At 37.2% G+C, this 15,142-nt stretch overlaps 2 protein-coding genes across 3 annotated transcripts; one reads left to right on the top strand and one right to left on the bottom strand.

Moving 5' to 3' along the window:
- On the bottom strand, positions 1,061 to 8,838 carry LOC109721262 (GBF-interacting protein 1-like). 2 transcript variants are annotated; one of them, XM_020248759.1, is made up of 10 exons: positions 8,496 to 8,838; positions 7,389 to 7,432; positions 7,077 to 7,203; positions 6,516 to 6,648; positions 5,249 to 5,832; positions 4,367 to 4,709; positions 3,420 to 3,687; positions 3,077 to 3,169; positions 2,510 to 2,944; positions 1,061 to 1,951 (listed from the first exon to the last, which is right to left on the bottom strand). In XM_020248759.1, exons 1-10 carry the CDS (start codon positions 8,668 to 8,670, stop codon positions 1,580 to 1,582), a joined length of 2,574 nt encoding a protein of 857 aa, XP_020104348.1. In that variant the 5' UTR covers positions 8,671 to 8,838; the 3' UTR covers positions 1,061 to 1,579. The 2 variants fall into 2 exon arrangements, with proteins under 2 accessions (XP_020104348.1, XP_020104349.1); XM_020248760.1 differs by having other exon boundaries at positions 5,249 to 5,826.
- Positions 10,083 to 15,097, top strand: LOC109721569 (omega-amidase, chloroplastic). The gene is made up of 10 exons (XM_020249236.1): positions 10,083 to 10,280; positions 10,385 to 10,501; positions 11,436 to 11,660; positions 11,877 to 11,970; positions 12,563 to 12,637; positions 13,025 to 13,157; positions 13,734 to 13,749; positions 14,036 to 14,116; positions 14,289 to 14,371; positions 14,695 to 15,097. The coding sequence occupies exons 1-10, from the start codon at positions 10,206 to 10,208 to the stop codon at positions 14,774 to 14,776; spliced, it is 981 nt and encodes a 326-aa protein (XP_020104825.1). The 5' UTR covers positions 10,083 to 10,205; the 3' UTR covers positions 14,777 to 15,097.

Below are 15,142 nucleotides of genomic sequence, written 5' to 3'. Positions count from 1 at the left end.
CAAAATAATTAAAGTATATTTTAAGTAAGCACCTTTTAAGTTTAAATTGGCAATAGAAAACGTTCAGGTTATCAATTAAGAAGAAGAGTTAAAAAGTCATATAATTTTTTTTTTTTAGAAGTGTAGTTTAAACTATTGTGATTCCCGCTTTTAAACCTACCTTTTCCAAAAAAAAAGAGAGAGAGAAAATTCTATTTCGAGTTTCACTACCATAACCTGGAAACCCGGAACTTTTCGGGTTTTTTAACCCGGGTTTAATTTTCGCCTAAAGCTGGAAGCACGGAAGGCTCCGTGCTCCCGATAGCATAGTAGCCTCACTCTATATATATATTCAATAAAGATAACACAAAACCAACAATTTTAGTAGTTAATATAAGAAGCTTGGAGATTAATTAGTTGGAATAATCCAAAGAACTAAGCTTTGTTGTGGGTGTTGTTTGGGGTGGGGACCAAATATATCTAATAATAATATATCAATTTAATTAGTTGGTTATTTTTAGGTTTTGATAGGTTGAATAACTTATCTTATCCTGGTGTAGTGTGAAGTGCAATAAAGAGAACTTGGATGTGATGTTAATGGATTAGATTAGGCAAGATAATATTCGATTATCAGGAGATATCTTGGATAGAATAACATATTCCCGGCATACATTTGGATGCGAATCCTCATAAATTATTCTAAGGTGATCGAATAAAGGACAAGTTATATTACTTCTCTTGATGCTTATTCTCATAGTGGGAGACAAATAGAAATATTTTTCTTTAAAAAGAGAATCAAACGATTCAAATCTTTCTATTTCTCCCCCAACCTTATTTTCCCGACGATACAAGGGGCCGTATCTTTTTTTTGTTCTCATAAATATACCCTGAATTAAATGGAAATAAGTGGACCAAATGTGAAATAAACAAATTCTTTAATAGACACAAGAAATTGTCTAATTAGAAACGGAAAATGAATTCGATCATAGATAACAGGGTATAGAACGGTCCAAACAAACATATCAAATGTGACAAAATACGTTATCAAATAACACATGAAACTAAGATGTTCTTCTACACGTTAAGTAAAATTTTGTCACCTCAGCTTTGATATATCAGCTTGTAAGAGACGAGAGTAAAACCACACAAAACAATACAGTTCTCTTGCATGAATGGATTTGCAGAGTCGAATTTCCCGAGCCTGCGTAATGCAAACTAGGACTCGAGAAAGGGCACGAAAAAGATAGTATGCTAGAACCTAATTGTCCGCTAATAAGTAATCTGTCATACCAGATTTTTGAGTATATAACATAGTAAACAAGTGTTTCTGAGAAAAACCCATGCAGAAAAAAACTATTTCATTGAAGCCACCAATCTAAACACTTAAAACTTCAATGCAAGAAACCTCTTATGATTTCAAGTGATAAAGAGAAGAACCAATAACAATTCTTCTATTTTGAAGTGAAGGAAAAGCTTTCCATGCATTAGAGAGTTCATCTTGCATTACAGCTAGAGCTCCAAAAATATCTTTTTATATAAAGCCACTTACCCCCACATTACAGGGAACCGGGAGACACAGACAATAGGCTTCAAGACCTCTTCAATAGTTGGCATTCCAACCAAGATGACTGAGTTGGTTTTGCTGATGAAAAGCTCCGACCTGAGCCGCGGATGCGGTTACGACCCCGACCCCGACATTGCCACTGAGACCAGGTTGGACTGGCTGATGGACCATATGGTGCGGACTTGCGATAGAGGCCATGGAGGGCTGCATGGGAGGGTAAGTGCCAGGGTATTGCACATGAGATACCTGCGGTGTCGGACTAAACGAGGGGTGAGCAGCGTGGATGGGTAAATAAGCTGCATGGGGTGCTGCTGCTGTTGCAGCTTGTCCTGACATGTTATAGAAAGGAGACGACTGAATGCCGGGAACATCTCTTGGTGTTTGAGTCCATATATCAGTAGTCTCTGTCTGTTGAATCCACAAATTATGTTAGGGATAAATGTTAGTTAGGAAACTGCATAGCTAGAGAACTTAAGGTCAACCATGCTTCGATGCCCAAATGGTCGTACAAACAGTTTGCTTACGAAGTGCAAATTTTTAATTCCGTTACAGTTTATTTGTTATTTTACAATTCCACAATATAATTATTGACAGCTGATTAGAGAAGATTTTTGTTGATCCCGCTGTCATTTGTTTGTTCATCTGTGTCGAGTTGAATAGTGTGCTGAGCCTACTACAATACGGCCACAAAAGTTATCCACTTTTTATTGGATTTTACATTTTGGTCGACCTTTTTGATGTATTTGAAACTTGTGGTCAAATCTCTTCTCATGGACTGAAATATGTCCGACTGACATGTTGACCTTCAAACTAAATACTTCCACCGTCAACATTTTGGCTCATGAAATGTTAGCTCAAGTTGCAAAAACTAAAAAAGGGAAGGATTTGCAGGAATTCACAGCTTATTCTAAATGGCCTTAGAAAAAAGGGAAGGAAGTACTATCAAAAACGAAATATAGATCATACCAATGGATTCGGTACGTAGAGACCGTTGTCTTTGTATTTGATCCTGTTCGCATCTTCGAGGCCAGTTGCGCTCCCAAATGTGTCTGAACTAATGGGATAGCCAGTGGAGTAATTGCTGTATATGGCGGTACCACCAGAGGCATGGACTGTTTTATATTGAGATGTCGCATACTTCATTCCACCGGCACTTAAGTGTGAGTTCCCACCAGGCATCACCACATAGCTGCTTCCGTTTGGGAGGTGAGTGTATGCAGCATTACTAGAATAGTTCGGTACTGCAATGGGAGGAACATATAAAGGAGAGACGATGTGTCGGTATGGCAAGAAATTTGGGAAGTGGATTTGTGGATAAATTTGTCCTGCAGATTGCTGCTGCTGCTGCACAGATGCAGAAGTAGACAAGTGGCTGATACTGGTCGGTTGGGAGCTCCCCACCTGTTCAAGGAATTCCACAAGATGGTTACACTCATACTTTATGATGCACAAATCAATAACAGTCATGTTATATTCTGGTCCAATATACTATAGTAAAATGACAATATGAACTTAAGGAGCCAAACAACTAACCTGCGTTGCTAATGTTATATTCGGGTCCGTTGCACTATCTTCAACAGTCATGCTGAGAAATGGCACACCATATGTGGCTTGTGGATCATATTCCTGCTCTCAAGAAATTCTAGGATGAGAAATTACTGAAACAATTTTCTCTCGACTAATGCAAAATACCGAGAATCTTGAAAGAAAAAAAAGAAGCTAGACGCCTAAGTAACAGTAAATTGAAGGAGTACCTGAAATAATAAATTAGTAAAGATATTTGCCCAGATTAGAATTTTCTTTAATATTTTTCCTTTTCCCTTTTTACAAAGAAAACATAAGGGTTGCTTGAAACATGCATATAGGCTTAACTTACCCTGAAGTTTTGCAGAGCTGAATCATCTTGAAAAGGTTGGGGTTCAGACAAGCTGTAAGAAGAGACATTGTTTGAAATATTTCCAATCTGCGAATAATTGCTGCTATTTTGAGGATGCAATCTCTCTGTATCTCCTGATAATGACTGCTGAGCGTCCACATATACTGCTGGAGAATTAGTTTGGGTTTCTGCTTGAGACTCATTGTCATTTGCCTGGCTAGCAGCATAGAAATTTTCACTTGAGCCCTCAGAAACCGGTGCAGACGTACTTCACCAAACAAAAGTTAAAAGTGTAAGAGTAGCTTTTTCAGATGCATTAACATTCTGAGCAATTAGAGAGAAGAATAGCATTGGATGCTAGTAAGCTCTTGGCTTAAGTTCAGACATCTGCGGTTATGATCCATTGGCAGATTCTTGGATGGTAATAGGATCGATCCTTATTTGCTCTATCAAAGCATAAGAAGAATTCATTGATAGAATTTATTTTAGAAGAGGAAGATTAGCAGTGATAAAGCTGGAATAAGAAGAGATTAAAAAAAGAGAAAGTTAAAATAAATTGATCAACCATAAAAATCCATCAGTTTCATTGAAGCCTATAAACACCTAAATTACCCTTGTAATGCAAAAGGAAACCCTAATAGGACCCTAGATCTGCAAACAGTAAACTGTGAGACTGAATCAGACCCCAAAGTCAAAGAGAGGCTCGACTGCCACTCAACAATCAAAATAAAAGAATCCCTCCTATAATTTTGAGACCTTCAGAATGCATTCCTGGCATCTGATTGCCTATCAATAGCTCTAGCATATTCAATCATGTTATCTTTCTTTAAATAGGAGGGTAATAAAATATAAAACATCAGTTATAAGTCATATTAAATATGACTTATATAATGTTGCACTTTTAAAAGTAAAGTAGAAAAACAAATACATAAGCAGCAGACAACTACCTCACAAAAGATTGATCAGTCAACTTTTCTGGAACCCTGACTTCTGAAATATCAGATGCATGGGCCATAATAGAATCAAACCCAGCTTCAAAACTACCAAAGATTAGATGACTCCTCTCGGACTCTGGCACTTGAAGATGCTTAGGTATAATGACATGCTCATCCTGCAAAAATTTAGCTTGTGCAATCTTCTCAGACAAGGCAGCTACTTCCACCTGATTTAAGCTAGTAGAAATATCAGCACAAGCTGGAGGGGTAGAAGAAGCTGTCATGGTGACATTACCATTGGCAGTGTGGAGTTTCTGGTTTGATTTTGGCTTCCACTCCTTCAAGGTCTGTGCAGCTGCATTTGGGAAAGATGTTCAACTTCATTAATATAAACCAACAATGTCATGTAGGATTTTCTTTTAACATTACCATAGTAAGAGTGACTAAGATATGCTTAGACCTGTAATGACATTTTAGTTAAAGTACTCCGTAGTTGTGCCAGTACGAGTAGCAACTGCCACCTATTAATACACTTTCATAACTGTAAATGGAATAGAAATGGTTCAAGTTTTGAAGTTCTATTCATACTGTTTCCATAAGATCTATCAAAACTAGCAGGAATTAGGTACCACTCAGAGACTAACAAAATTTACAAAATTGTGTTAGAAATCTGGTATGAACTCAAGAATGTTGGAAAATCTTAAGCATCAATAAGAAAAGCTTCACAAAGAAACAGATGTGATTATAAGATAGTTTCAGCAGTAAGAAAATATATCAATCCATCAATCAATTAATCATTCAATCTGTATAAGCATGAAAGAAGATCAGACAAAATAGACCAATTTCATTGCCAAGAATATCTACAGGCAATAAGCAATGACAAATGAAAATTACCTCTCTGATGACCCACAGATTGCTGCTGCTGTATTTTGCCATTATGATGACTAGATGAAAAAAACCTGCTATCTGACGAAGTGGGCCGACTAAAGCAATTGCTCTTTGACAAGTTCCCAGATTGCCCTGACTTCTCGGCTTGGGAAATATTATCTTTCGCCATTGATGAAATTGAGTGCAAACCATTTGAAGAAGTCGCTGCACGATCAGAAGAATGTTTCCTTACACCAACTACTCCAACTTCACGCCGTATAGCTCCAAGATTCCCAGCTGATCTATCAGGAGATGGAACATGAATTGGGTCCGAGGGCGAAGAGCATAGAGAAACAATATCATGAGTTGAGACGCTTGTTGCAGAAAGCACTTGTGAGTTACGTTGAACACCATTTTGTGCCACTTTCGCAGGATCTGAGTTGGTTGTGGCAGTCTCTTTCGAAGCTCTAGGCCTATGATCACCGTATGTCTTGAGTCCTTTGGCATGACTTGGACCAGAATAAAACTGGCGATTCAGGCTTCGAGTTACAACTTGTCCTTCACAATTTCTGGCTGCTATCTGCTTTTGATCACTTGCGTTTCGACTGAAGCTACACAGAAAGGGTATCAGACATGAATATATAATAATGATTAAAATGATTTACTGGCCTGCATACAATATGTGGAAACTATACCATCCGAGCAGCGGCAGCTAACAGAAAGAAACATGCAACAACTCACGTGATCATATCAACTTTTTAAAATATACTCCAAATCAAGGATAAAAAGGTATATAACTATGGCACCCTAACAAGCTACTTGTGCAAGAAAGAAGAATGACTCTTCCCTCGACAAGATGTTCTAAAGATATAATTACTGCAACAAGATTAAAAAATAAACTATGAGAAAAAGAAGGGAACAAAACGTCATAATAAGCAAGATAGTTAACAAAGCACCAGATTACAGATCGCATGATCGCTAGGAGAAGGCCAATCTTCAATTGTACAAGGTTGGCAAAAGCAAAACTTCAGTTTGAGAAGGATCCTAGAAGAACCTACTGATTTTTAAAATATCTAGGCAACCATCAGAGATTTATAAAGTGATGAACTCATAACTGCAGCACAAATATGAAAGAAAGAGTCGCTTGATGAACCAAGTGATCTAACTGAGTACACAGTCAAAAGTTGAATTGGTTGAACTATATTCCTAGCCACAACAACACAGAAGCACTTGATTCTTCCTCCTCAATAAAATTAACGATAGAAAAAATGAGCATGTGGTGTAAGCAACATACCTCTTGTCCACACTATCAAGAACATCTTCCTTGTTGACGTATGCAGGATTTTCAAATGATTGTGGTTCCTCATCCTTATTGGCCTTGGAACTCTTTCTATCATCCTTTAAAACACGGAATACCTGAACAATTCCTGCACTAGTCACATAGTAAATATCACGTAGATACCCAGAACCTAAAGTGACAACAGGTCAAAAGGATCTAAACATCAAAATTGTAGAATAGTATCAAAAAAAAGTTTAAATACTTAATTTCAGATTCTACAAAGACACAGTAAACTGCATAATTTAAAAAAGGACCAAGCATCATGTCTATACTAGACCTTAATCAGTGAAGTACTTGAGAGGATGAATTCAACAAAAAAGAAATACCAAACTAACTAAAGAAGCAAGAAGCAGGGAAGGGGTTAAGAGGCAGGAAAACACAACAAACAGTTGAGAAAATACACATGTTCCAGTTCAACACATCACAACAAGTATAACGCTTCAAAAGATTTCTTCTCTTGGAAAGAAATTGCTAATTCTTATAGCAACAAGTAATCCTAAGATTCATGAGCTTTACCAGGTTGTGAATTTTGAGGATAACCTCTTCTTCCAGCATTTTGATCCCATGATCGTTGAGGTCTTGCCTGCCGTATTCTGCTCTGATTTTGAGTTTTCACATCAGTAGGACCCCTAAAACCTGTATTCTAGTATCACAAGAAACAATATGTCAAGTACTGGTTCAACGAAAATATAGAAGACAATAGTCAAAACTAATTCTACAACATGACTAAAGTAGTATCTGAGTATCCAGAAGATTTAATCTGAACTATACATATCTGATCAAAAGACGTTTGATAAAATAATTAACAAAGCAATTAAAATGGAATACCTCTTTCCTGCTATCTCTCTTCCTCTTTACTTCGTGAAATGAATCTGCAAGCAATAGATCAATTTACTAAACATAAGTACATCATCATAAGATAGAAACACAAAAGCCAAAAAGTTTTTTACAAGAGAATCATGCTTAATGGCATCAACTAACAAAAACTAATAGCATGGACAACAAATGTTGTTGTAAAAAAAACTCTAACTGTCAATGTCATTAAAGAACGAAAATATTTACTGATCCAAGGGTATTGTGTCAGACGCATAAGCATAAACAAGGGTTTTGATTGTTCCCATCACATGCCATTTATGGATGATGATTGAATCAGTAACGATCTATATTCTAAAAACTCATCAAAGTGGTTGTCAATAGAAGATAAAAAATAATTGGAAAAGATAAGATCATGCTTCGCCTTGTCTACTATTTATCTTCTTTTTCAATCTTGGATCTCAATATTCACTTAAAAACTTACAACTTTTTTATTGTCTATTGTTTCTTGAAACAATTACATGGACAAGACTGTTTATTTGACCGACAAGCCCAAAAGTGTTGTGTCAGTAGCACACAGCCTTGCATTCAAAGAGGCTGTTTCCCCAATTCAAACACATGACAAACATATCACATAAACGCAATCTTACTGTTACAACAAAACCTGAACCCTAGAACAAACACAAGTGATGCCAAACAAGTTACCGAATGCAAAAAAATTTCAATTTTGAGAATATATATATATATATATATATATATATATATATATATATATATATATAATCAGCACATGAATATGCTTGAAGTTAACTGGTATTACATAACCAGGTAAAGTTCCCTGATCCTAAAATACTGGCCTTAGGAAGCTCAACAGTGTTAGCAACTATTGATGAGAGAAAAAATTACATTTTAATGCAAAAACCTAAGAAGCAACTAAATCAGTTATCATGATACTACACTTTGATGCGACCCGTACACTACACGCAAACAAATTTGAAGCTAAGCAATCATACGGTTTAACAGCATCACTGAATCTACACCTAGCGAGATTAAAGCCTACTTAAGTCAAACCCAAGCAACTCCATAACAAAGCAAACCCTAATCGAAGTGGATCGTGAGCACCTTGGGCGAGCAATCTCTGGGCGGTTTCGTTGGGGTCCATGTGGGTCTCCGCGAGCACGGCGACGATGTCGGCGTCGGAGCGGTCCCCTACGACCTCTTTGATGGATCGGATGGCGCTTCGCACGGGGGAGGAGATCGGTTGGGCGCCGCAATCCATCGACGAGTCCAAGACCATGGCTTCGGGGGGATCGAGCGAGAGGGTATGGGCGCGCGGGGTATGGTGCTCCGCCGCGGCGTAAACCCTAGCTAGGTCTCCGTGGATAGAGGGGAATGGGAGGAGGAGAGGCGAAGGAGAGAGGGAGTTTGGAGACGGCGAAGGGAAGGTTCGGAGAAAGCGAGGGTTTTGGGATCGTTTTTATTCTGTGGTTTAAAACCCGATCAATAAAAGTCCATGGGCCGTGGGCCGGGTCTTTGACTCCGCTAATAAGGTAAAAATGTAAACAGACCCTCTCAACTATAGCCTATTTTGAAATCGGCCCATCAACTTTTGATCTTGCAATTTCTTTTATTTTTTTTATGTGGTAGTTACTAAGCTTGGAAATTTGTTGTGCCTAATGAATAATGATTCGATAAGCTAATTGTTAATTTAATAAAATTAGTAATAAATTTAATATACTACTTCGTTAAATGGATAAAAATATTTAGTTGAAAATTTAAAAGTTATGGCAATAGAAAAACAAAAAATTTGAGGGTAACATTTCAAATTGCATTTATAGTTGAGGTGATTTCCATACATCTTCGCCAATAGCAATGATAATAACAAATGGACATTACATTTCAAATAAGAGTACACTTTAAATACCCCCTATGTGATTTTACACTTTTTACTTTAGTATTCTGTGTTTAAAGTATATCAATTTTGTACTTTGTGGTTTTATTTTTCTCTTTTTGTCAGTTCTTCCACTAATATTTTCTTAAATTATGTACAAAAAACTTCAAATACTTCACCTAGATTTATCAAATATTCACTTTAGTATTTTTTAGTTTTAACATTGTCACTGGTTTAACGAAAAAAATTAATAGGGGATAATAAAAAGAGAAAAATAAAACAATAGTATACGAAATTGATACACTTTAAACTATATGGTACTAAAAAAAAAAGTGCAAAACCACATGAGTGATTTATGAAGTTTTTCCTTCAAATAATAATAATAATAATAATAATAACAATAATAATAATAGAGTTAGACTATTATACTATCAATAGTATCAAGCATCAGATACTATCAAATTTTTCACCGATCTATTTTTTTGACTATTTTCATATGTTAGATCATCCTAATCGCACATCTATTAATTTAAGAACTTAATACTATTAATGGTATATTAGCTTAGTTTATAAAAATATTAAGAATAATAATAGTAAATGAAAGGACATGCTTGCCATATTTTTTTTTTAAAAAAAATTTACTGAAATATCTTGGTATCTAAAATAGTGTGGCTTAGGCCACTGTCAAATCCTCATCCGATCCGTTCTCCATCTCTCTACCCGATAGACCCGTTATTGGAAACCCGGTCCGGTCCGATAATTCCGGTTCAACCGGTTAACGGGGCCCAAAACCAAAATGTAAAGCGCACCTGCGGTGATCGACCACACGCGACGTCGCCTTCACCCGAAGGGACGATGATGAGAGGTGGACACCGAGCCCTAATCTCATCTCGATCCGATCCCCGCCGCTTCCGACGCAGCGCCGCCGCTTCGCCTCCGCCATGGCCTCCGCTTACAAGCCGGAGGAGGCTAGGGTTCCCCCCGCGATTCAGCTCCCCACTCCCCCTGTGTCGAAGGTGTGGTTCATACTTGCTTGTTTGCGCTCTAACCCCCGTGGTTTGTGAATTTCTTGTGTGGCGTTCTTTTGATCAAGCCGCTTTTTGTGCGTGCGTGTTTTCAGTTCAAGATCGCGCTTTGCCAATTGTCGGTGACGGCGGATAAGGAGAGGAACATCGCGCATGCTCGGCGTGCGATCGAGGAGGCCGCTGGGAAGGGCGCAAAGCTTGTTCTCTTGCCGGTAAGTGACTTGTCGACGCTGCTTCTCCTTCCAGCTACAGTTACCTCTACTTGAATTGAGCATCTGAAAAGTAAAAAGCTCTTGAGCTTCTGCTGCAGCGGGAAGCAAAAAAAAAAAAAAAAGAAGAGATTTTGAGGTCCGTTTGTAGCTTCTAATTATACTGTTGAAGGGATTTTAGCATAGTAATTCTACTAATGTGCTTCATTGAACAACACTAACACCCTAGGGCAGGGCAAACTAGCCTGAAGTTATCCTTTAACTGTATGTTGTAATCTTTTACATACACGCTGTTGAAAATCTACCAATTTTGCATTTGTGCTACTGTGCTTTCTAGTTTCTGCTTACGAGGGATTCAGGTTGGTTCTAACTTCTAATAATGCCTTTTACCCCGAAATGACAAAGATCGGTTGGTTCCAACTTATGAGCATAGTGTCAATTGATGAAGGCGAGGTAAAATGAAATATAGAATCTATTGCCAGGAATGATATTGGTGGTAGTGTGCACTATGTCACACTGGAATGTAGAGCGGAAGATGTATGATGTATGAGAGGAATTAGATGAGATAACACGCACATTGAATTTTTTTGGTATTATCCCAACAAAGTAGCCTGGGTACATGCGTGTGGAATCATTTTTTAGGTTTTCGCTGGATCGTGATTTGACTTTGCTTTCCATACTTAATATGCTCATGAAGCTCACTATTAATCTATAGCTGAGGAAAGTGGAGTTGCATATAATCTGAAGATGTCAACGGCAAAAGAATGTAGAATACTCAATAAAATAGAGTTATTTATGGTCCAAACTCTGATATCTTCTAAATAATGCTCCGATCCATTTCATCTTGGTTTAGCATTTTTGGATTCATTATATGTTCCCTGGATATTGCTGATTTACTTGCTTGTGATCATAAGCTAGTCTATATCATTCTTTTTAGGAAATATGGAATAGTCCATATTCGAATGATAGCTTTCCAGTGTATGCCGAGGATATTGAAGCTGGTGGTGATGCAGCTCCGTCATTCTCCATGCTCTCTGAAGCTGCTTGCAGTCTGGGTATTACTATTGTCGGTGGATCAATACCCGAACGCTCTGGTGATCGTCTATACAATACATGCTGTGTCTTTGGCACAGATGGCAAGCTCAAGGGAAAACACAGAAAGGTATAAAACTGAAGGACTTCAACAATTCCACACCTTGCGCATAACTGTAAAGTGTGGAGACTCATTTGGTTTTCAACTTCCGCACTGTTTTGCACACTCATATTTATGGAACTAATTTTGGCAGTTCCTTTACAATTTATTTTATTCATTATATTTTAACTTTGTGATGTGCCGGTTTAATGAATTATCTCATATGAAACATGTCATGGTATGCAGATACATCTTTTTGACATTGATATTCCGGGGAAGATTACATTCAAGGAATCAAAGACTCTTACAGCTGGACAGCATCCTACAATCGTAGACACAGGTCTCACAAATCTTAGTGTGTATTTACGTATCATGTGAGCATCACATAACGGAAATTCGTTGCATGACACATGCAACCAAAGAATAGGAAATATTTGAATGCGTATGCCGACTTTTTCTAAGAGTCATGCTTGCATTAAGAATAGATTACGCCCAAAACTAGCTATATGATTGCTGCTGTCTCATTTGAGCTACGAACTTTAACTTATCCCACATCCGTGTCTTTACAATATTAATCTTTGAAAATTGACGAGTAATGTTAGATGAACTCTGATGATAGTTTAGTTAGGGTCTTATTTTTTGAGCTAGTAGATCAATTTGATATTACATGTTCGATCTGTCGGTTTTCTACAAGTCAGTTTTGCTTTGATCTTTTAGGAAGGTTATTGTCTTCTGGAGTAGCCACTTAGTTTCTTCACACTTATTATCTTTGTATCTTGTAACTTATCTCCTGTAGTTACAATTCGATCCCCTTCTTTCTCACTTCTCTCTTCTTCTTCTTTTTAAGGTTAAAAGATGCTGTCTTTAGCAGTTTATTTTACGCTTTTGAACTTTTGCTATGCTTTGGATTGACCGTACAATTCCGATTGCAGATGTAGGCCGCATTGGTATAGGTATCTGCTATGACATCCGTTTCCAGGAGTTGGCAATGTTGTATGCAGCAAGAGGTATCTTTCTTTCAGTTCCTGATTAAAGTCATTTCCAAGTTGAAGCGACAATACTTGTATTGGAACCTGCTTTCTTATTGATTTTTTTTTTTGTCTGTTCCTATTTGATGTGTTGTCAAGATGTGATTACCTCGCATCCTGATCCCTCTTTCTTCTTATTTTTTATTTCTTGCATATGATGTTTAAGCTATTATCAGATATTTTTTATGTGCTCCATTTTAGCTGTTGTGCATCATTTTTCTTTTCTTAGAAAGCTATTAGTTGTTATACTTTGTTGCTTTAAAATTTTCAGTATTCTCATGTTGTAGTTCTGGTGCTTGTGGATGTTTAATTTATTATATTGCATTATCTTTTTTTTGTTTTTTCCCGACCTAACATCTGAATTAGTTGCATACGACAGCAACCATTCACTCATCGCTGGAAGAAACATGTTGATTGCAGGTGCTCATTTGCTATGCTATCCTGGGGCATTCAACATGACTACTGGTCCTCTGCATTGGGAGTTGTTGCAGAGGGCAAGGTACTGTTGTATTTGCAAAGAATTCAAAGTCTATGTATAGTGTTTACATAAATGAAATGTCTTAAGAGCTTGGTTTGCTATAGGTCATAGTCATTCTCCCTCTCTCCGAAGCTAAAATTTTACATTTTAGAAAATTTAATGAGCTTCTACTAACTATACTGTTGTGGAAATTATAGATATATCAAAAGAGTAATGTGTACTAATGAATTTCTTTCTACACCAGCACATATATTTTTATGCATCGCTACTTATTCTACTCACCTGTTTATGGCGGATGGCATCATCTACACTATCTTGAATCCCTGATTCTTGGATCTCTTCGATATATAGCTTCGAATATAAACTTTCTATGAGAGTAATGTAATGGACACTGAATATATCTTATTTAAACACAATAATATAAGATTTAAAGTTGCCCCATATTATTTAACAAGGAGCTATTGGACAATTTTGTCAGATGTTTGCATGCAAGCATGACTTCTTACTCAACAGTTGCAGCTTACTAAGTGTTCTAACCATTTTTTTCTTTTTTATTTTGGTACTCTTTTTATTGATTATTTTACCTTTTCATGCCAGGGCTGCTGATAATCAGGTACACGGAGCATCATCTAGGTTTTCATTTTATTGAATAGATGGTTTGTTGGTTCGACAGTATATGTGGGCAGAGCTTTGTGGTTCACTTGGTTCTTTCGTTGCTCTATATAAAACCTAATCCCCTTCTGAAGAGTATTTCCATCTTGGTTTCCTAATTGCATACCACTCCAGTTGTTTGATGTTCTTTTCTGAAATCTCAATATACACGAGTATGCAAAAGAAATGGCAGCATTTGCATCTAGTAGAATTGCAAACTCCAAACAGCTTGTTTCCTCTATTTTCAGTTATATGTGGCGACTTGTTCCCCTGCTCGAGATACTGGCTCTAGTTACATTGCTTGGGGCCATTCCACCCTTGTTGGACCTGTAAGTAAACTTGGAGAATCAATACAATCTTATCCGTTCTCCAAAATAAAATTAGTCAATTATGTTTTTATTCAATGTCCCATTTTTTCCTGTAAATTAGAAACAGCAAAGTGAAACACTAACACTGCAATGTTTTTTTCTTCTTTCGTGTACCTTTTCTGTTTGTTGTCAGTTTGGAGAGGTGATTGCGACTACCGAGCACGAGGAAGCAATCCTTATAGAGGAAATTGACTATTCGCTACTTGAGCTCAGAAGGTAATTTATTTCCCATCTTGTATGGGTTTGTATACTTAGTAGATCTCTCAAGTAGAAAATTCTTTCTATGTATGTGGATTATTCGATGCGTTTTATTGAAGATTTTGACTGCTCTGTAGCAAAATAACCAACTGCTCATTTCTGAAGTTTCTTCTGTAAGGGAACATCATGCATTCATACATTTACTGAAGCTATTTAAAGTGACTAATGTTATTGCTTTTTCAAACCCTTTGTGTGATTAAAACAATGCAATTTATTTCATATCCGGAACCCTTTTATTCTCCGTTATGGCGTATATTGTATATATATACACACATCTGCAGGACCAACCTTCCCCTGGAGAAGCAACGACGAGGCGATCTGTATCAGTTGGTAGATGTGCAGAGATTGAGCTCTCAGCAGTAAGATGGACTCTGCGCCGCTGTTTTCTGCTCAACTACGCAATAATTCTACATGGTGTTGTCGGTGCTTTTAGGAAATGAACTTGCAATGAGCTGTACATGTAGACTTCCTGTAGCATTGACAATGTGGAGTCCATTTACTTTTTCTTTAGAAGGGACAGAAGTATTTAAACCTGCTCCTTCGCAAATGGAATTGTTATTTAGATCGGCGAATTCGGAGATCGCATTCCCTTGGCGAGGGTTCTTGAAATGTACTTAAAGATGTTATTGTGTCTTAATAATTTATGACAATGCTTAAACAAAAGCCACTTGCTATACTTCGTCAGTCGAGCATTTAAGAATACTTATTGCATTAGAAGGTAGCAAAATT

The sequence above is a fragment of the Ananas comosus genome, linkage group 15 (assembly GCF_001540865.1).
Source record: "Ananas comosus cultivar F153 linkage group 15, ASM154086v1, whole genome shotgun sequence".
Lineage (NCBI taxonomy): Eukaryota > Viridiplantae > Streptophyta > Magnoliopsida > Poales > Bromeliaceae > Ananas > Ananas comosus.
The sequence above is the reverse complement of the archived record's forward strand: the minus strand, read 5'-3'. Positions and strand labels throughout refer to the sequence as shown.